The sequence below is a fragment of the Mastigoproctus giganteus genome, chromosome 10 (genome assembly GCF_048544385.1).
Source record: "Mastigoproctus giganteus isolate SK-2022 chromosome 10, ASM4854438v1, whole genome shotgun sequence".
Taxonomy (NCBI): domain Eukaryota; kingdom Metazoa; phylum Arthropoda; class Arachnida; order Uropygi; family Thelyphonidae; genus Mastigoproctus; species Mastigoproctus giganteus.
In genome coordinates, this window is record NC_143584.1 from 184512235 (window position 1) to 184535870 (window position 23636).

Sequence of the window (23636 nt, forward strand, 5' to 3'; positions counted from 1 at the left end):
TCCATACTCATACATAAAAGAATCAGAAAATTTATGACAAAATGGGATCTTTTGAATGAACAAATCTTAACTGTGGAGTTGAAGATATTTGAAAGAGGAATCAAGATCGTTGGAGTTTATGTGCCTACCAGTGATACTCCTACAGAGTGTAAAGAAGGGTTTTGGAAAGAACAGAGAAATGATGGAAGAAATACCATGCTCTAGAGAAATCTTTTTGATGGGAGACCTGAACTAAAGTTGGACAGGCTGAAGAGTCATAGGAAGATTTGGAGAAAATGAAAAGAATGGCAATGGAAAGAGATTAATTTTCTTTGAGGAAGTAGAAATAGAAGTAAAAAAGGGGGAAAATGGAAAGGCACCTGGACTTGGTGGAATGAACATGGAGCTACTAAAATATGGAGGAGGGAAAATCATCTCACTGCTCACAAGACTATTTAACAAAATATGTAAAGGAGAAGAAATACCATCGACACTGGGATACATCACTTCTTTGTTTAAGAAAGAGGATAGAAGAAATTTCTCAAATTACAGAGGAATCTGTGTTTTAAACCCAATTGCAAAGCTTTTTAGTAGGATACTGAAAACTAAACTAGAGAAAGGAATAAGGATTTCAGAGGAGCAGCATAGATTCACAGCTGGACGGACCTGTATTGACCATTTATTCACAGTGAAACAGATTCTGGAAAAATGCCAAGCTACTGGACAGGATATGGGATTAATGTTTATTGACTTGGAAAAAGCTTATGATAGGGTTTCAAGAAAGATGCTGTGAAGTGCCATGAAAAAAAATATCAATATGATAACCACTGATCAACATAATTAGAAAAATATACAAAAATTTAAAACATCAAAAGGCTTGCTACAGGGGTGCTGTTTATCCCTCACGTTATTCAAGTTGTACCTGGAAGTGACCTTGGAGGCTTGGTTCCAAAGATGCAGACCAATGGGATTATGTATGGCTCAAAACATCTACCTTTCAAATCTTTTGTTTGCAGATGACCAGGTACTGATTGTGCAGGATGCAGAGGATGCTGACTATATGTGCAGAAAGCTATTAGAACAATATAGAGATTGGGGTTTGACAATAAATTTAAATAAGATGGAATATATGAATTCAACAGGGGACATTTTGAGTGTAAATGGAACACATATAAAGAATGTGAAGCAGTTTTAATATCTAGGAGCTATTGTGCAGATGGATGGTTCATCTGAAGATGAGATTACAAGAAGAATTAATGAGGGAAGACAGGTCTTGAGAATGCTGAATCCAATATTATGGAGCAATAATATTCTCCCAAAAACCAAACAATTAATATATAATACAAAATTTCAGAATATTCTACTATGTGGATCTGAGATTTGTACCATAAATGAAAGGTAAAGGAAAAAATTGATAGCTGTCAAGATGGATGTTTGGAGAAGATAAGCCCAAAGATCTAAATTAGAAAGAGTTAGGAATGAAGACATAAGAAAAGCAATGGATGCTCAAATAAACATCATTGGTAAAATAGAACAAAAAAGATTAAAATGTATGGATATGTTATGAGAATAGGGGAAGAACGACTACCTAAAAAAGCAATGGAATGGATACCCCTAAAAGAAAAAGGAGAGGAAGTCCTAGAAGCACATGGATGGAGGAAGTGAGGGCGGCTATGGAAAAGAGGAAATTGAAGAATGAAGACTGGGAGGATGGAAAAGAGTGGAGGAACAAAATTTTAAAAAAATATATATATATAAAAAAGTAAGGTCAAGGATAACCTTTGATACAATGGAGAAATCCAAGAAGATTTTCTGGTATTCAGTATCTTTGTATTGCATGCATTTATATATTATTATATCACCAACATACTGATATACACTGAGTGGCCAGTTTATTGGGTACACTGGCCTATATAGTAAGTTGCACCTCCATTAGCCTGCAGAATAGCCACAGGGATACTACACATGTAGGCTTGATCACATCTCAGTTGCATCAAATAGTATGGAAGCTTAATTCTGCCATGAACAGTTTGCTCTGCCTGATCCCACAAATGCTCAGTCAGATTGAGATCTGATGACTGAGCAGGCCAATTAAGTATAGTAAACTACCTTCATATCCATGGAACTATTCCTTATGATGATGCACATTTTCCTACAGGAAGTAACTGTTACCAGATGGATAAACTGTGAGAACGAAGGGATGCACCTTGGTGAGAGCAAGTGTTCAAATAGTCTGTAGCATTCAGATATTGATTCCCTAGTATTGGTGAACCTAATGTGTACCACAAAAAACACTTCTCACATCATTGCATTTCCACCTGTACCTTTGACACTTTGCACAATGAAGTTCTGGGAAAATGAATATGAGAGTAGGAAGATGCTATATGTCTAATGACTGTGATGAGTATATCAAATAGCTATACAGAGAAATAGTGAGCCAGTAAATCAGAATGCCTTATAATGGAGGATTTTAAATTTCTAGATGTTAAAACTGGAATTTGTGTGTTGGTCACCCACACACCAGCAAGACTTTTGTGGATTTAATGGATGACTGTTTTCTACAGCAGCATGTTAAATAAGCAACAAGAGGAAGTAGTACTCTTGATCTGGTTATCAGGAGCGATTCTTCATGTACTTCAGGTGGCAGTGATCACAGTGTACTGATATGGAATTTACTTAAAAGGCATAACTACTGTCAAGAGTAAAGGGAAAAGCTTTTGCTTTCATAGAGATGACCACAGTGTGACCAGCTGGTGATATTACCAACAGCAAATTCTAAATGGAAAGCATTCAGCGAAATAATCACAGAAGCTACTAGGTTTTTTCATGCCAACCAAGAAAAACTGTTGAAGGCTAAATGAATGTCAGATGAACTGATGAGACTTGTGGCAGAGAAGAAAAATGCATTGATGCATATAAATTATCAGGTGATACAGAAGCCTGTGGTTGATATAAACTAGTCTGTAATCAAGTCACAAAGGAGGTTAGGCAAGCAAATTATGAGAAGTCTCTGATAAAGAATGCATAAAACAGCAGCAAAGACTTCTATACTTATATTAACAGTAGAAGGAAGGGGTTGAATCACATTGAGCCATTTGATATCAATGGTTTACTGTTGATGACCCTGCTCAGATTGCTGACAAACCGAATAAGTATTTTGCATATACATTTACACATGAAGAATTCTTTAGGGAAAAGGATGCCAGAAGTTATATAATTTGAAAATAATTTCATAAAATTTATTTTTACTTAAAGTATGTGATGGTAAAGTATGTTAGAGTACGGTTAATAAAAATGAGAAAATAAAAAAATGAAAAACAAAGCATTACTGATAAAGTAATCCTTTTTTTTCTTTTTCTTTTTTGAAAATGAGTTTTATTGTATTGTAACAATTTCTCTTTTCAAATAATAGCCTATGATTCCCCAAAAAAAGATGTTGCCCTACTCTTTAAGATAACATTTATTTTTGAATTGATAAATATATATTCTTTGTGACATTATAGTGGTTTCACCACTTGTCATTCTTTTGTATTCAGATCCTTTGAGAAACTGAAGGAATTCTTAAAGCCTTCTTCAGGAGGGGCTATTGTTAGCTGATTTCAGGCAGAGGAAGTAGGGTTTCCTCCATCACTCTACTCCTAGGTTTTTCTGAGTGTTTCAGCCCATAAACATGCAAATTAGCCTGTGAACACACATTTGCAATATGGCCAAAGATGCTGATGTTCCATAAAACCAATAATAATAAATATATAACATTCTGAAAAGTTTTTTTAAATGTTCTTTAAATTTTATTTATTTAAATGTTCAGGTAAATAATAATTCTTTGTATTTTATTAAGGCCAGAAAAAACAGAGAAATTGCAAGCCTTCAGAGGAAGATAGATGAGGTTCCTTCAAGAGCAGAATTAAGCCAGTACCAGAAACGTTTTATTGAATTATACAATCAGGGTAAGTATATTTTATAAAAGAAAACCGACCTAATGCTATCACTGTATCTGTGTCCATACATGATGAGAGGGCTCTGAATGTAATCTCAAGTGGATGTAGTGAAATTCGAACTCCAAGAAATATGTGTTTTTTGCTATTTTATTGACTTGATTGTCATATTATATCATACTTTATAAGTAGCTTTATAGACCTAGTTACACTCGTTATTTTTAATTTTAATTTAGATAGAAATTTTGTAGGTTACTACTTAATATACGTAAGACCATTGTTTAGTTTGAATCTTGCTACCATTGTTATAGTATAGAGTGAGTGGTAAGGAATTCAAATTTTTAACTGTGGTAAATAGGTAGGTAACGTAAAACTAGATAGCGTAGTACATATCACTGCATTTAAAAATCTATTAGATAGTGTAGTATTGATAATTTATTAATTAAATTTATTAATCTTATTAATTTTCATTGTATTCAATCGGATATCATGCCCCAGACTAGAGCAGCAAAGCAATGAGCACAAAGTAGCAGGAGTGCTGTGCCTTGGGGGGAAACCGAGGTGGGCAGTTCTCCAATGTATCGCAGCCTCAAAAAATGTGTGGCTTGTGAAATCCTTGATGATGTGATCATTCTGGAACAGGACATGATCTAGCCAAGGAGGATGTCTTTGTGTGCGCTAGTTGCAGAGTGTCAAGATATTAGGTGCCAACTCAGTGTTCTGATGGGCACCTTGGGAGTTTGAAGATCAGGTAGATGCCCTCAAAGGTATTAAATTTGGGGACCCATCAAGCTCTCAGCTGCTCAACTCAATGCCCGAGCTCCCTCTTGTGCATCAGGCTATACAGCTGCAATCTCCATGGCGGAATGTGCTAATCCCTCAGAAGATAGTTATTGTCAGCGAGTTGATGACGCTGTAGAGCAGATATCATCTTTTAAGGACACAAAGGGTGATATTGTTGTACACGTTGGCACTAATGACATTAAGAGTAGGAGATCTGCAGATATACTTAACAATAACAGATCAATGCTGAAAAAAAGTCTTGAGTTAGGATTAAATTTGAAAGTGTCTGCAATTCTGCCCAGACACGATAGGAGGAAGTACATGATGAGAGTCTTGTCAAATAAAACACTGCTGCAACAGGATCTGAAAAGTTGAGCAAATGGGCTAAGAGGTGGCAACTGAAGTTTAACATTGACAAATGCAAAGTACTGCATATGGGTAGAAGTAACCCCAGAGAAACATACCAACTGTGTGGTACTACACTTAAGGTGGTAGAAAATGAAAAATACCTGGGAGTAAAAGACAGAAATATGGGGTCAATAGGGAAGGCGACCCCAGGTATATCAGTGGGGCATGCCCATGCCCCACCAGAGGGAAAAGAGGGAGTGGTGGGGAGGGGAGGGGGAAGACAGACCATCCCCTCACCCCACCAGGGATGGGGTAAGAAAGTGGGCTGAGCAAGGGAGCTCTGCCTGGTTCGCCGTTGCGGCAATTTGCAGTGCTCGCCAGCCAGTGCAGTCCGATGCTGACTCGTTGGCGGGGCCTAGTCCTCTTCTAGGTGTGTAGGTTCTATCTGGTGTGGGTTCATCCTGGCTGGTGCCACTCCCATTGGTTCCTAGGTCGATGCTGTTTCAGTAATAGTATTGGTGCTCCATTTATTCTGCTGCTTGTTACGCCGTTTGTCCTTAGTATTTTGCGATCATTTCCTCTGTGTTGATGTTCATTGTCAGTTTGCCTTTATTTATTATTTGTGGTCATCTATTCGTTGTGGATGGCTATTTCTGTTCGCCGTCTATTGAAGACATCAAGTGCAAATCGGCTGAGGGCTTTGTATTCATCTTCTGAATCCAGTAGATGGTATTCTTGATTTTTTGGCAAGTATTGAATCTCAGTTATAAGTCTACTTCTGTGTTCTTCGTAGCATTCACAGTTGTCCATAATATGCTGCCAGGTTTCAGATTCTCCACAGGTGCATATGGACTCTTCTATTATTCTGAGTGCGTTCAGTTTTGCTTTAAAACTGAACTTCCTCTTGATGGCCCATCAAGAGGAAGATTGTATTTAGCCCAGGGTAGAACCACAAGGGGGCTTTTGGGTACATTTTTACGACTATCAATATGAAACTTCTTGTAACTTGACTCTTTGGTGACATCTCCCATCTGTGCTGCCAAATCTTCAACATGTGAGCCACTATTCGTTGTTTCTCTGTCATCCGGCTTTTGGTTGGGTCCAAAGTAAAGTCATAGATAGAGGCAGGCATATCCTTGGATAGTAAATACATGAGTCCACATCTAGTCACCTCAAGTCCTGCCAGGACTTGCAGAGTGTGGGTGCTCACCGTTTTGAAGGCCCTAGTTATAGTTAGAAGTATGTTTCTTTGGATAGTGTCCAGCTGTCTTCTGTTGACAACGGTTCCGGTCTTCCTGAACCAGATTGGCGATCTGTAGGTGATCGCTGGGATGAATATTGTTTTATAATACAGAGACTTCCTGTTGAGTCCCCAGTCCCTGCGAGATACTCTTGCTACAAGTGCTGCATAGTCCTTTAGTTTCTCTCTCAGGTAGGTGAGGTGTAAAGGACAGGCTTCCATCCAGGATAATACCTAGATACTTTATTTGCTTTGCTAGTTTAATGGTGGATCCTGCTATCTTTATTTGTGGTGGTCGTCTGATATTTAGAGAGCCTTTTAGTAATACTGAGTATGTCTTGGTTGGTGAAATCATTAACATATGTGTTTTCGCCCAATTCTGTAGGGTTTGTAGTGCATGGTTGGCCTATGTTTCAAGTCCCGTTCTGGAGTCCGCTTCCACCATTAAAATGCAATCATCAGCAAAGGCCTGACTCACCACATTTCCCAGGTCCAGAGCCAAGAAGTCATCAAAGACCACATTCCACATTTGTGGCCCCAGGACAGATCCCTGTGGGCAGCCCCTTCGGAAAATTGTGACGACCTCAATTTTCCTATCCAACAGATATGCCCAGACACTGTTAAACAAGTTTTCTGGGAGTGCTACTTTCCGGAGCCTGCCAAGGACGCTCGGCCACCAGACGGTGTCAAAGGCCCCAGCAAAATCCACTGCTATTACCAGAAAGTATTTCTTGTTACTTTGCGTTGCTTTGGTTATGAGGTTTTGGACTGCTTCAATGGTCGAGAAGTACTACACTGACAGTGGTAGAGAGTGAAAAGGACCTGAGGGTAATTGTGCAGGCAAATATGAAGTTTTCTGAGCAGTGCAGACAGTCTGCAAGAGTAGCTCATAGTGTCTTGTCAATGATATACAGGAATTTTTCTAGCAAGAGAAAAATTCCTGTATATCATTGAATTTTTTCAAACAAGAAAATGTGCGGAGAAATTCTTAGTGCTGATTTTGAAGCTTTGATGGCCTTTCAGGAAACAACTGAATGATTTTATTCAAAAGGAGGATTATCAATTGAACCAGGTGTGCAACTTTGATGAGACGGGACTGTTTTGGAGAGCTCTGCCTGAAAACACACAAGCATCAAAGACTGAGAAAACCACGCCTGGAAGAAAAATAAGCAAGGAACGTGTTTCAGCATTGCTGTGTGCAAGTGCCAACAAAAGCCATATGTTAAAAACTGTCATTGTTGGGAAAAGCAAAAAATCACGTGCCCTAAAAAACATTGTAGTAATGGATGATTTACCAGTACACTACTACAATTCCCACCATGCATGGTTTACCATGGAAATGGATTGGTTCCACAAGAAAGCTGTGCCAGAAATCAGAAGACATCAAACCGAAGATTTGAAAATCCCAGAAGACGAAATAAAGGCCTTGGTTTTGCTAGATAACGCACCAACCCACCCTGACATTGACAAACTTGTCAGTTGAGATAAGAAGATTAAGTGCATGCTCCTGCCACCAAACACGTCTGTTTTCCAGCCTATGGCCCAGGGGGTGATCTACACGACAAAGCAGCTCTACGAAAGAAGTTTTTGAGTGAAGTCCTAGAAATCGAGGAGCCACTAGTTGGTGAAGAAAACAGAAGAGGACAACAGACATTGAAAAATTTAAAGTCGTACAATGTAAGTTCTATGATTTACAACTTTGCTGATGCTGCAAAAGAAATCAATTCAAAAACTTTGGCGAATTCATGGAAAAAACTTCTCTTAGATGAAGAGGCTAATCCAGAAACAGATGGTTGTGAGACAGAAGACTTTCATGAGACTACAATGAGGAGGGGAAAAAAGCTGTATCCTTAGAAGAAGATAGTCATGGATGGAAGAAGAAGATGATGATCCTGGCTACCACATCATGACCGAAGAGGAGATCGCAGATAGTTCAGACGAGGAAGAAGATGAAGTGAGCAACAACTCTCAGCCAAAAATTAAGGTAAGCGAAGTGAAAGACCACTTGAACTTCGTAATTCAGTACGTTGAACAATCAACAAATGAAAACGTATCTGCCTATTATGAACACTTAAGACACCTACGTGAATTGGTAGTAAAGGAAATAAACTGCAAATAATCACAAAAAAAGATAAGTAATTTTTTCAAACCAGTGAATGTGGCAAGTGATGTAAGTGAAGATGAACCAGTGCAATCTTGTTCTAAGTGATTATGGACAATATGTATTTTTAATGTAAATACAGTTTACTACATATTTTTGACTATGTACATACATATTTTTAATGTAAAATAAACATGTTTTTACTGTTATCCACGTACATTATGTTGTTTAAATAAGCTTTACCCACATTACAAAGTGTATTTCATATAATTCGTACTTTCATTAAAATGGACACCTCTCAGCCCCTATTAGTCATTATATAGTAATTGTCATATCCCATATATTTGCATAGCGGTTATTTTGGCACAGTGGTTAAAATTTCATTCATTCCGGTTTAATGAGGGTTTATTGTATATATATATATCTTTCAGTTCATTTGGTTCTATGTCATAATTTTAGTCAATGATTTTAAATTTACTATATCCATGTATAATCATGTCAGTATTATGATAGTTTTAATAACCTCATTCAGACAGCAGCTAACACAACAATTTTTGTAGCTTATGGATATCAACCTCATATGTAGTGAACACATATTCTATCTCCAAACCAAGCCAATCCAATTAAAACACACATCATGCTGTGTAAAGAATAATGGAAGTTGAAACCTATATGAATATAATTATTATTTATTATTATTGTTCATCAGATTTTAGATTTTTTTTTAGCTTAGTCACACAATAGGAATGAAATTGCTTGTAATTTTGAATTTATAATTTATACCTACAGATCGGTTAAAAAGTTGTTCTTACAATACAAGTCATTATATAGTAATTGTCATATCCCATATATTTGCATAGTGGTTATTTTGGCACAGTGGTTAAAATTTCATTCATTCCAGTCGTGTCAGTATTCAACAATAGTTGTTATTTTATAAGTAATAGGAACATGCATGATATTGTTAGCAGTTTTAGTTGGAGAAAATGTTTTAATTACTTTTTCATTAATCCACTGCTACTCAAATAGATTTTCTTTTATTGCCATTTGTAATATCACTTGATGTTCAAATCTACCTACAAATTTTTATTTACACTGTTTGCCATTGCAGTTGGCCATTGAATACCACACAATAATAACAAGAAAAAAATTGAATAAAAAACACTTCATACCACAAAGTATTTTTGATTCATATATATTTATAATTATCTCCCAAATTGTGCTTTGACACAACATTTATTCAATATTATCTTTCTGTAATTGGCATAATTGAGGGTATGTTGCTTATGTATATATTGTCGAGGATTTAATTTAAAACAATGTGGAGTAAGTATTGTATAAATTTAATATGATATTGGTCTGTCTGCAGAGAATTCTTATTGTTATAAGAATAGAAATAGATTTCATATTAAAATGAAAGAAATAGCTTTGGTGAGGAATTCTTTTTGTCTTAGTGGCTGCCAAACTGAAGGAAACAAGACAGTTCTACACTCTTTACAACACCTTGGATGATACAAGGAAGTACTTACAGAGAGAGGTATTTTGCCAGTTTCTTTATTTTTTGTCTTCTTATCATAGCTATATTTGGAAGTGAAAGTGAGGAAAGTTATTGACTTGATAGCTATTTTATTTAAATAGATTTTATACCATGTTGTTGTTAGCTTACCATCTTTTTTTTTTTTTTTTTTTTTTTTTGATTTGTTTGTTTGTTGAATCATCATACATTATTTGCATTTTATGAATACATGTGTAGATAAAATTTATCTAAAACAAAAATTATTTTATTCATAAGCTTTATATATGAAGGATTTTCTGTCATGTATATTTTACCACTCTAAGAATGGGTTAAGAAAAAAAACTTTTAAATACACATAATGCAAGGTTATATATTTTTAGGTTAATTAAAAATATTTGACCCTACATAAAGTGAATACAGTAGACTATTTCCATACTTGCAGGATTGCCTGACTTCATGTCAGCTGAACAGAAAAGAATTACAGAATGATTTTTGTGATTAAAGAAGTGCTTTTGAACTTGAAGATTATAATCAAAAGTAATAATGTATTCATGCAATTTTTTCAGATATCAGCTAGTTAATTAAACTACAAAAAAATACATATTGCAAGAAAGCAATGGTAATACTGAAAAAAATTATTTTTACTTTGATTTGAGCTAAATAAAACTTTAAAAAATTTCATGGATATATTGCTGCTTTAAATTATAATCTTTAAACTCAAAAGTACTTCTTTAAACTTCAATTGTGCAGTATATCCTCATTAATGATATTGTTTATTCAAAATACATCTACAGTGAAATTGAAGCCAGAATTTGGGCCTCAAAACTGGTAAATAGTTTGTCTACTTCAAAAAGACTGCTGAAACCAACTAGTCAAACATTACTTTATGTTATATATATGTCACCTTTACAATTTTATATTTTTATTCACTAATTATGGCTAAAGTTTTACTTACTCTTTTGCTGCCTTTCTATATGTAATTGGTTTTTCCCATCTGCCCCAGGTGCCTTATTTACTTTTAACCTTCAACAGTTTCTCTTCCACTTTATTCTTAGTTGTCACAAAATCATATAGCTCCCTGATAGAATTTGATGTACTTCTGGCATTGCCATCCTTACAAAATTCTTGATGTGTGAATGTAGATATAAAATATTTATTTAGTTTGCAAGCCACCTGAACAGGATCATCAAAGTTATACCATTCATATATAGTGAAGACCACTGCGATTTTTGTGTGCTCCTTGACCAAGAGCATAGCTCTTTTTCCTCCTCCTGTCTTGTCTGTCCTTTCAGTACACATTGTACTCACCATATTCAAATTCTGCATCCCTTAGGTCTGAGCCGTACTATGTCTCCGATATCCCCATAATGTCTGCATTTGATGACTTCACTAGGCCTTCAAATTCTTTAAATTTATTTACTGTGCTATTAACATTTGTATAAATGTAAGTGTACACACCTTTTTTACTTTTTTTAGTAACCCATAACATATTTAATGTTAGAGCTACTAAGAGTTACCCTAACGTTAAATATGTGTTTGCTTGTCTCATGAGGACCCCCCAGCACGTCTTTCAATCCTTGGCACCTTACTCCAAGCTGCTGCATGTTCCAATAGGAGCAGCACAAGAATCACCTCTGCCTGTGGCTGCTGTTAATCAATTAGTCTGTGTAACCCCACCCCTGAGCTAGCAGTTTTCTGGCCCACCCAACATTTCCTGAATAGCATTAGCAGATATTCTTGCATCCCTTATATTTAAGTGTATCCAATCCCTATAAAAATAGTTACTCCTGTTAGCAATAACAAACCATGCTGAATAAAATTTTACCCCATAAGCCTTGCACAGTCATTTATGACACATTCATCATTAAATATAAATTATACAGGATGACAATTGTTTCCAGTTGATATTTATAGCTTTTTTGCGAAACTAATAAAATTAATGATGGTTGCATCATTAAATATGGTGTAGGTATTTCAGCCTATACTTCTAATCACTCATTCACACTTCTGAAAGAAATGTTTTTTTTTGTTTTCTATAAATTACAGAACTATTTCATCCTTAAAAGATAATATATAAATTCCATCTGCTGTTGATTACGTAATCTTATCTCTGTCTCATTGTTTTTCCATTACACCATTTGTTTATTTTTGAATGTTCCTTGGTTCACTTCTTGTTTTTATTATGAAATAAATTACTCTTTACATCGGCTTTGTAAAGGAAACTTTGAATTCTTTTATAACAGTAATCGTGTATACTTTAATTAAAGAAAGCTTTACATGTTTATGTATGTGATTTATGTTGTTTTCTATTACAGGTCAATCTCTTGAATTCAATACATGACAACTTTACTGAGTAAGTATATCATATCTTGAATGTATTTTTCAGTGTATATAAACATGCATTATTTCTTGGAAATATTTGCACCTTTATTTTTTAGCATGCATGTAGATTTTCAATTGAAGGCAGAAACTGCAATCCAGACATGTGAAATGATGAAAAAGCAAAAATAATAGAAATGACTGTCCAAGAAGTGACTGTTCTGGTAAGCAAATAATCCCTGGGAGGGGAACAAGTACAGTGTTAGAATATCAGCTTGGGTTATCCTGTGACCATCATTAATTGTGAGGTAGTGGAAAAAGGTCCTATAAAGCAACAAGTCATACTAAACAAGTACACACAGTTCAGGTCTTGTGGTCAATTAGGGACTTAGAGAATGTCTAGAGAACATTATTTACCAAAATGCATCAAATTAAGAAGTGTTATGTTGTAAAATTCTTCCTATGGGAAGCAATTTACGCCATTAGTTATAGTGTTTAGAATTTTTACAACTAAATTCTGTAGTAACATTCTGGACAATTCTCTACTGCCTAAATTATGTCTGTTCTGTAAAAGTGGGTTCTGAATGTACCAGAACAATAATGTTCCAAGGTAGATAGGTGGGAGAATATGCAAATTTGGCATAGTGACATGACTGAATTCTATAGAGCATCTGTAGGATGATCTGAAATGTCCAATTTAGGCATAGCTAGTATGGGGCATCAACTTTTTCTGAACTGAGTATATAAAAAGAGTTAATGTTAATTTTGAAAGGTTATGGATTCATAATATCATATGCCAATCTTTATATCTTAATTTATTATACACATCTATACCTTACAATTTTAAAATACTTCTTACAATTATGAAAAGTACTTTAAATTGCTATTTATCAGCACATTAATTATAGATTTGTATAGTTCTAGGTGGTAAACTACTCTCATCAACCAGTTGCAGTACTACCACTTTGCTTATTGGAGGCTTGAGGTGGTGAAACCCATGTTTAGTTTCCAGAGCAAAGTTTTTGGCATCCCCCTTCTCCCACCCCCATCTCCTTCATCCCATGCATGATACTAAGTACTATAGGTTTTGATACCTTCATGTTTGGGGGTTTTCATTAAAAAAAAAAAAAAAAAGCTGAAAGAATGAATAACTTTAAAATTGAACCATTGCTTTGTGTTTTTTGTTTTTAACAAAAGAAAGACAAAATACTAAAATTCATGAATGACTATGGTATATGTTGAAGAATCCCTTGTTTTTCTTACCATTGTATGATTTCAGAATCAATTGGAGAGAAAGAATGTCGAAATATCCCACGGAAGCATCTTTATACAATGATCCATTTTGGTAATGGATTTCGTAATTTCTGAATAGAATCATTTCTATTCAAACATTACTTCGTCATCTGTGGCAGTATATTGGTTTTTGCACTTGTCACTCATTTGTATGGGTCTCGGTTTGAATCCCTTTGGAGACTAGAAGAATTTTTAAAAGCCTCTTCAATCAGAGCTGTAGTTAGCTGATCTCAGGCAAACTGGGTTGGGTCCCTCCCACCTTTGATGACTTATTCTGGGTTTTTCTGTCCACACAACGTGCAATAGATCAGAGCAATATGGCCATGCTGCTGATGGTCAATACAACCAGCAGCAATCCCACAAAAATTACAAACCTTTCCAACAGTTGAAAAGATTTTGGCTTCAGTTTTCTGAAACTCAGACGAATTATTGCTGAAAGATTAGTTACTACCTAAAACATCAATCATAGCAAGTTAAAAGCTGCATTTTGGGAGAAACAGAACAAACTGTCTTGTTTGTGATTTGTTTTCATTCATAACAAAACTTCTGTTCATAAAGCTTGAATTCTATGTAGGCTAAAATTTGGGAGTGTGGATTCAAACAATTAAACTGCCTCCAAATAGTCTGGTATAACTCCCAGTGACTAACTAGTTTTTGTTCAAAAAGTTCAAGGATCACTTCTGTAGAATTCATTTCAAGAAATGATGGGGACATGAAAAATTGAAGTCATCAAAAAAAAAATTTTGATAACTTCATTCCTTACAGCCTAAAAAAAATTTTGATAACTTCATTCCTTACTGTTAAATAAAAATGTATGGTTTCTCAAAAAGTGCATTGAGGTAGAGAATGTTTTGTTTTTAAATGTATTTTTCTGACTGTTTTCTTTCTACTCTGTTCTCAAAACTTTTACCATTCCTTGTATATCCTTCATTTTTACCGTGCAACTTATAATGCTTTAAGAGGGTGGTGTGAGGTGAGTCAATAACTAGGTCTGTCAGTGCTTTGAAGGAGTGAACTGAATGAGTAACTAGGCCTGTTGATTTAAACCTGTAAGACTTATTTATGAAATATTAAATTGTATATTGTTATTAGTGATTCACGTTTTATGTGCATGCCTCTTAAATGTATGTTTATTTTTATGTTCTTAGTTGATGCTTTTTTTTAACATATCCTGCAGAGCCATGACAAGCCATGGGACAAGAGAACAGTTCCTGACTCAGCTCGATGGAATCGTAGAGGGAATCAGGCAGAATAAGATAACAGTATGTAATTTAACCCCTTACATTGCTTAAATAATTTAAATGCTTTTAACAGTTTAATTTATTTCTTACCATTTCTCTAAGGGCCGACAGATTGCTTTAAAAATGCCTATTATGGGAGACTTCTGCAATTAGGTAGGTCTGGCACTGATTACCCATTTAAGGAGGTTCATAATTCCTTTGGTGGAGAATATTTCTGTTTTTTTTTTTTTTTTAATTCTACAAACATACAAACTAATCTAAGAACATGTGCACCTCACACTCAATACATTGATATCTGTTAGCTGCACTTCACAGTCAAGTTTATTGTATTATTTATTATAACATAATAATTAGTAATGTATTCCATAAATTACTAGACTGGAGTTCTAAATTGATTAATATTATTGCATGTAAAATCCTAAAAAACCACTATGTAGAATGAAAATAAAACATCTTAATGAGCTGCAGTATGGAGAAAATGTTTGGGGTGGTACCCAAAATGTTAACACACAGTATCATTAATTAAAACTTAATGTTGGTTGAATTTCATTTAAAGTTGTCTGCAGCAGTTCCTGCAAAGTTTGTTAGAGAGCAGCAGTAAGTCACAGTACTTTACATATGTATGAATCTCATGTGCTCTCGTCAGTAAGCAAAATGGAAGAAGCCACAAGCAAAAATCAAGCAGAAGGCTATAGTTGTGTTTTTTTTTTTTTTTTGCTGAAACAGAGTGTAATGCTGCACAGAAGAAGAAAATAAATTTTCTGTTTAACCTCCAGGACAACCACAAGATATTAGAGGAATCTACAAGATAGAATGCTAGAAAACATTACTGTATTACCCTTACATTGACCATCTGCTATGCCTTTTGGAGTTTTTTGAAACTCATTGAGAGCACTTGCAAGATGCATAATCCCTTTTTTTATCCCAGACGCTTGAAGAGGAAGGCTGTGTAAAGGAAGGAAAACAACCTTGTGCAGCCAGTGTTTATTCTCTAGAAAATGCTTGAAGCCTTGTGAGTTGCAGTACACACAAGGAAAACAGCTTGCAAACTTGGAATATTTTGGCATTCTGTTCAACAGATGCTTTATTTGGATTTGAGAATGTTCACATACAGGATTACAGTGCTGCATAAACTTTCCAAAAATGATAAGCATAGAAGACTTCAATTTTCTGTGTAAGCAGAGGGAAGAAATGTATTATACATCTGGTTTTCAGAAGAAACTTATTTTCATGTTGATGGGACTAACACAATTTTGAGCAACAGAACTTCCCCATTAGCTTCATTCAAATTAACACAGTGCTAGCTGCATGTGTTTAAGAATGACTGTCTATTGCAACTCATGGTAATTCAGTTTACTGTGGGTTATGCAAGATGGCACCATGCTACACACAACTAATGTCAGGTTGCATATCTTGCACAGTTGGCTCTCAGCTAATGACTTGATCTTCACAACTGCAGTTATTTTTAGCCACCACTTCTGACTCCAGATATGAACTTGAGAGCCATGGTTATGTGTTTTGACAAAGGTATGTTGTTGCATCATTACAAATGTTGGTGTATACCTTTGGGAACTTATCTTCAAAATGGAAGGCATATTTAACATGTGGTAAAATGTGAATATTTCCAAGACGCTTAGCATGAAAATTCATAATGTTTGTAACAGTTAATGAACACATGAGTTTCTTAGAAAACATTTAAGATGTCAACGTTCCATGCGTCTCCCTATATGTAAGATAATACTTGACATGATTTTCTAGAGGAAATTCATTTCATTGATTTTGTCATCACTGAAAGTGTCACTATGAAATAAGGTGTCACTGCATTTCTTCTGTGACTGCTGTAAATTAAAATCTCATATTTTTTTTCTCCTTGTAGTGATTTATGTTTGATCTTGCATGAAATAATGTTGATGACCAAGTACGCATTACAATATCAAAATGGTATGTATGTAGAACACTTCCGTATGATACTCTCCAGAAATTAAAACGAATAAAACATTAACGCAAAATGATTATAGTAAAAAATCAAATGAAAAAAATTCAAAAAGCAATTTTTAAAAAATTGATTAAAAAAGTTTAACTTAAATTTTGAAAAACAATTTTCCTTCCTGAAGCTGACAGTGCTTTTCGACCATATGTCGTTATCACAGGAATGGAAATTACGGAGTATATGAGCTTGAATCTTAAATAGACAGATGTCTTTGCGTGTGTGCGGCCACAATTATTTGTTTTCATGTATGCGCACAAAAGACCACGAATCAGAGATTAGATAAGGATGGCAAACGTTAATAGAATTCTCATGAAATTTAATTTTGATGGTTTCTGCAATTAATAGTCTCGTATAATTATGTTGGACACTTAAGTATTTTGGCCTTGTTAAATAAAAATGTATGGTTTCTCACTAAAGGCATGAAAAGCTAATTCTGACACTGCTGAATGAGAAGCACATACTGAGCAAATATTCAGCAAAAATTGCATAGATCCTTGGTAAGATGAGTCGCAGTCACTGCAAGAAATGTTGTATGCCAACTCATTTATTTGTGTTGCGAAAGAGGAAAGGACTGAGCAATTGTTCAGTATAGTGTGTAATTTCCATATTGGTTTGGCCACAATCTTAAATTCGGTATCTTTAAAGAATCTGTTAAGCTACTTGTACCACTGTTCAATGTATGGGACAGAAATAAAGTATTTTTTGATGTTACTATCGTCTAAAGGGTTTTATAATACTATATACATGTGTGGCTAAGGATGAAAATGCTGAGTTTCTGTACTTAACAATGGGCCAAATAGGAAATCCAGTCTTATGCAGTTTTACCCAACCAAAAAGTGCAGGAACATTGTATGTTCTGGCCTTCAGTTCCTTTAACTGATGACATGGTAATGTCATTCTATTTTCAATGCAGACAGGTGATACAATATGTAATAAAAAACTATGATACATTATTTAATAACCTTAAGGACTGTTGACTCTGCAATAATGATAATTTATTCTCACTGGATGTTACTTCATTATATGCAAATGTAAATGTTGAATATGCATCAGATATTCTTTGGAATATGTTAAATAATAACTCTATACCAATTAATTATACGACACTTTGAATAAGGAAATTTTTCACTTAATTAAACTTTTAGTTGAAGCCAACTATATCACCTTTCGAGACAAAGTATCGAAACAAATTTTTGGTTTGCCAATGGGATTGAGTCTAAGTGGCTTAACTTCGGAAGTCTATCTCTCAACAATTGAGAGTATACATTTGATGCCTTTTCTACCCCATATCACATACTATGGGAGGTATTTAGATGTTCTGGTTATTACCGATAGTAGCATTATTCATGACATTTTACATTCATTTAATAATATTCATCCTAGACTCGATTTTACATTGGTAAGAGAAAATATGCATACTAAGTCATTAAATTTCCTAAATTTCACACTTACTCAGGACTTGAATAAAATCCAATTTAACATCTTTCGTAAACCAACAAACACCGGTATGCTTCTACATTATAACAGCTATCACCTGTTCACCTACGAAAGATCTATTATATTCAATCAATTTCTCAATTCCTATAAATATTCAATGACAATCTGCTTTAGACTCAGAAATACAGATATTAACCAGTAGATTCTCACATGGGGGTTCCCCCCCCTTGCTACAATATATCAAATTAGGATACAAGCCAAGGATAGGATACAAAAAATTAAACCAACCAACAATAGTAACATCAAAAAATACTTTATTTCTGTCCCATACCTTGAATAGTGGCACAAGCAGATTAAAAGATTCTTTAAATATACTGAATTCAAGATTGTGGCCAGACCAATAAGGAAATTACACACTATACTGAACAATCGCTTAGTCCTTTCCTCTTTCGTGACACAAATAAATGACTTGGTATACAACATTTCTTGTAGTGATTACGACTCGTCTTACCAAGGATCTACACGATTTACACTGAATATTCGAGTAGAACGGCACGCGTTCTCAGTACTTGCTTCTCGTTCGGCAGTGTCAGAATTAGCCTTTCATGCCGTTAATGAGAAACATAAATTTTTATTTACCAAGGCCAAGATACTTGTGTCCAATGTAATTATACAAAACTATTAATTGTAGAAACCATCAAAATTAAATTACATGAGAATTCTATTAACGTTCGCCATCCTTATCTAATCTCTGATTTGTGGTCTTTTGTAAACACGTAAAGACAAATCTCTCTATTTAAGATTCAAGCTCACGTACTCCGTAATTTCCATTCCTGTGATAACGACATACAGTTGAAAAGCACTGTCAGCTTCGGGAAGGAAAATCATTTTTCAAAATTTATGTTAAACTTTTTTTATTAATTTTTGAGTTGTTTTCAATTGATTTTTTACTGTAATCATTTTACGTTAATCTTTTATTCATTTTAATTTCTGGAGAATATCATACAGAAGTGTTCTACGTATCATATTGAGGTAAATATCTCTTATTCTTCCACAAATATTGATATCAACATAGAACGTATTGGCCATCATTGCTCCGTTATATACTATCGGTCTTACACTTTGACTGATTTTGAATCTACAGAGTGTACACATACAATGTTTCAAATTGTATGTGACATACATGTCACATACAATTTGAAAGTTCTTAATGAGGAATCAGGTATAATATTAACCCTTTAGGCATAAGTTTCCAGAGAGTAACCAACAAGAATGAGTTCTGTTTTTTTTTTTTTTTTTTTTTTTAATATTTTATAGTGTTGTAGAACTATGAACATACTCCTTGGTATGTAGAAACAAATAGTAATACCACTTCTTAGTTTTTTACTCAACTAAGCCACAACTTACTATTTCATATGGTCAAAAGAAAACCCTATGTATTTTTTAAATACTGAAGCATATAAGGAATGTTCTGTTCTTGGTAATAGTTAATAAAAAAATCAGCATACAATATACGAATATATATACATATTTTTTATGCACATTGTAATAATTTCAAAGCTCAAGTTACATTCCATGTGGTTAATAACTTTTTGTTTGATTCTGTTTACAGTTGCTCACTCCTGTTCCTCCATAATTAAAAGGACTATTTTTCTTTATTACTGAGTATTAGAATTACCTTTTTATTGTTATTTTTTAATCTCAAAAATCTTAATAGACTTATATTTCTAGGTAGAAAAAAAGAAACAAGGAGAAAAAATGAGAAGAGACCAACTAAATGATCAGTATCTGGATCTTATTGAGAAACAAAGGCTCTATTTTAAAACAGTCAAAGATTTCAAAGAAGTAATAATTTTTTGCATATACATGTTAAAATATTGACAATTTTATGCCTCTCTATGTTTATGAATAATGTGCCTTATCATTTTCTCATCTATCTAGATCTGTTATTAGCCAAACCAGTGGCATAATATAGCTTGTAAGAAGATTTTAGTTTTAAGAAATTATGACACATCACACTTACTTAGGAGATAAGATAATCTATGTTATTTCATGCCAGATTGTATTATTATTTTATAAATTTAAATAAGTTTCATAATTTAAACTTGGAAAGCTATAGATCCTTTAATGTGTAATCAATTCTGTAATTACTTTTCCATTTTACTGTTAATAAATATAAATGAATAACTGTAAAATAGTTTTTTTTTTCTTGACTGTTATTCAGAATTAGTCTAAATGTTTTAAATAAATTATTTAATTCTACATTGCACTCATAGCAATACAATATAAAATTGGCTTTAAAGTTTAGTTACACAAATTATATTGTCTTTTCTTATTGCTAAAATTATTTGAATCGCTAAATTTGAAACTGTGACCTACTTTACAGGGTAGTTTTGAAGTTGTCTTTTTTGTATTCATTGATTTGAATGTTGTTTTCTCCTGAAGTGATCTTTGAACTTTTTTTTCTGCATTAGTATTTTAGTGTGGTTTTTTTTTTTTTTTTTTTGTATCTGCATCTTTGGTTCCTTGGGCTGCAGTTCAGTTTTTGCAGTGATGTAGAATTTAGCATTGATGATTTTTCTCACTGCTGCTCTTGCTAATTCCTCACTGTTTTTCAGCATGCATGTGATTAGTGTGGACAGAATATTGTTTGTCTTCTTTTTAAAAAAGAGAAAATTTGGCTCAACCTAAACCCAGATTTTCTCTTTGAGTTATGATTTGCTCTATGCTATTGATGATTTTTAGGAGTGATATCAGCCAGCCTAGACATGTTAAAGTCTAAATTAATTAATCATAACATTATAAGATCAGCAATGGAAAAATAAAAATGAGAAAAAAGTAGGATTTAGAAATAAAAGATGGAAATTGACTTTGCAGAGATGAGAAATGGGCCAATCTGTATATACAGTGGTGGACAAAACAACTGCATCACCTTAAAAAAACTAACATTTGTAGTGAAACGTATAAGATATTGTTTGATTACAGTCATTTTGTTTGTCGCAAAGCAAAGGTATTGCGTCAGATAATGCTTCTATTGCATCAGACAGTAATTGCAAGTGTTGCATCAGCCATTTCTATAAATACGGCTTGGAAGGGTGTACATGCTCATTAGTATTCTATTTTGTGGAAGTGTAAGCATGGCTCCATATGGAGCCATGCTTACACTTTTTTCTGTTCCAGAAAAGGCTTTCTATGCATGCTGTTGCTAATAAAATAGGCTGCCACCAGTCAACAGTATCCCGGGTGCTGAAATTAAAGTGTGAAACTGGTGATGTGAAGAGAAGATCTCTTCACGTCGTCACTCTCTTATGGCCTGGATCAGGCCATAAGAGAGTGACTATGCCTTCCCAAGATCGATATTTGAAACGACTATGCTTCGTAATTGCCATGCTAGTGCTCCTGATCTAAAGCTGGACTTTGAGATGGCCTCTGATGTTGAAACAAGTGCAAAAACTATCCAAAGGTGGCTTTCAGAATCTGGTCTGCATGCCTATTGGCCCAAGAAGCCTTTATTGACCCTACAAATGAGGAAAAAGTTACTTGCTTGGGCTAAAATGCATGTTTCATGGACAAAAGATCAATGGAACACAGTCATCTTTTCTGACGAATTGAAATTCAACCTGCATGGCTCGGATGGGAAGCAATATGTCAGAAGACGAAAATCGCGGGCATACCATCCTGATGCATAACACCGATTGTAAAGTTCCCCGCCGGTCAAATGGTCTGGGGATGCATAACAAGCAAAGGGGTGGGACGAATTAAGTTTATTAATGGAACGGTGAATGCAGAAACCTACATTGCTATCTTGGAGGAGTGCCTGAAACCCGTTATTAGGGATCACCACACAGACATCCAAAACTGCATTTTTCAACAGGACTCAGCACCTTGCCACACAAAATTGGTATGTTTTATGCTATTTAGATTTAATGATGAGTTTGTCTTCTTGTTTCACAAGACTTAAAAAATACTTACACCAATGTTTTCCCTCGTTTTTCTCACTTAAGGTGCAGTCATACCTCAGAAATGTTGGCATTACAATGTTGGACTGGCCCGGCAACAGTTCAAATTTGAAAATTGCTGATACATAATGTCATCTAAAATTGCTCAGAAGAAGCTAACAAGATTAATTGTGTCAAATCATTGCAAGGCTGTAATTGCAGCTCAAGGAGGAATAACAAAATATTGAGGAATTATTTTGCTGATTTACAGTACATATTACGTTACGTTACATAATACTGTTATGTTAACTTGTCATTTCAGTTTGTACACGTAAATGAAATAGAATGTATGTTTGGTTGTCATGATTGCTATTTGCATGATTTCTCATATTTCCATTAATTATGCATTTTACCCTTTTGGAAGATATTTATGGCAATTAGGTATATCATGTGAAGTCTTTTTATTGGATTTCATTCACAGAGGTATATATCCCATCTAACAAATGCATTTCAAACATTTCTGCAACCCACGATGCAGCGCAAAACACATTATTTGAAAAATTCACAAGTGATGCAGTTTTTTTGTCTGCCACTGTATGATGAACTTCTAACATTTGGCTTTTTTTTTTTTTTTTTTTTTTGAGGTACCCCCTCTCAGGCTGGAGAATACATTCCTGTCCTACCCAAGACTTTTCTCCATTTTTAAATTCTATAAATAGGCAAACCATTCCATTAAGACATGAGTTTTACAGGCAAAATATATACATTGAGAAAGCAATGGGAACCACCATACTGTTTTTACCTCCTAAGAATGCTGTTACATGTTGCATCATGAATCCTCATTTGTGAGGAGATTGAAAATATGCATATTATTATTACAAACTCAATAATTAGGCAGTTAATGTATATTCATTTTTATAATAGCTGTTTGATTAAATAGAGAAGTCTTATTTATCACTAAGGGAATTTACTTTCTGATCATTTTTTTCTTTTTCATTAGGAATGCCGTAAGAATGAAGTTTTAGTAGCCAAACTAAAAGAAAAAGGAAAATAAATGTTTGTTATGTCTTGCATACTTGGCTATTACAATCTGGCATAAGGTCTGAAAAAAAGAAATAATGTAAATATGTTTTCATTCATTGATGATTAGAAAATTTTGAAATACAAGAAATTGTAAAGATTTGTGTTTTTGGTTAAATCTAAAATTTTGCTGTTCATTTTGTAGTAATTTGCTAACAGTATTTTTCTAATTATGCCAGATATTATTATTCATTAATGTAAATTAAATTTTATAGATACCATAGCTTCAGTATAATGTCACACTTTATTAACTAATAAGCAAATGTATAAAACTAAAAACTAAAATATAGTCTTTTGAAAAAAAAAAAATACCAAATTTCTTATTGTTTCAATTATGGGAATTATTGATTTGCATTATTTTCATGACCAGCTGCAGTTATTCCATAGATGAAGAATTTTGTTACTTACTTTTTTGTGTGTTTAATGTATGAATCTTCAG

General features: G+C 34.2%; 1 protein-coding gene across 2 annotated transcripts in view; it reads left to right on the plus strand.

Annotated features, from left to right (window-relative positions):
- fidipidine (coiled-coil domain-containing protein 93) overlaps nucleotides 1-23220 on the plus strand; it is a 167128-nt gene extending 143908 nt beyond the window's left edge. For both annotated transcript variants that reach the window (XM_090382322.1, XM_090382323.1), the window contains 6 exons: nucleotides 3818-3926; nucleotides 9838-9920; nucleotides 12215-12252; nucleotides 14689-14773; nucleotides 19911-20024; nucleotides 23118-23220. In XM_090382322.1, the coding sequence (XP_090238448.1) occupies nucleotides 3818-3926; nucleotides 9838-9920; nucleotides 12215-12252; nucleotides 14689-14773; nucleotides 19911-20024; nucleotides 23118-23171 (483 nt within the window). In that variant the 3' untranslated portion in view covers nucleotides 23172-23220. The remainder of the gene's footprint in view (nucleotides 1-3817; nucleotides 3927-9837; nucleotides 9921-12214; nucleotides 12253-14688; nucleotides 14774-19910; nucleotides 20025-23117) is intronic.
- Nucleotides 23221-23636: the final 416 nt, after the last annotated feature.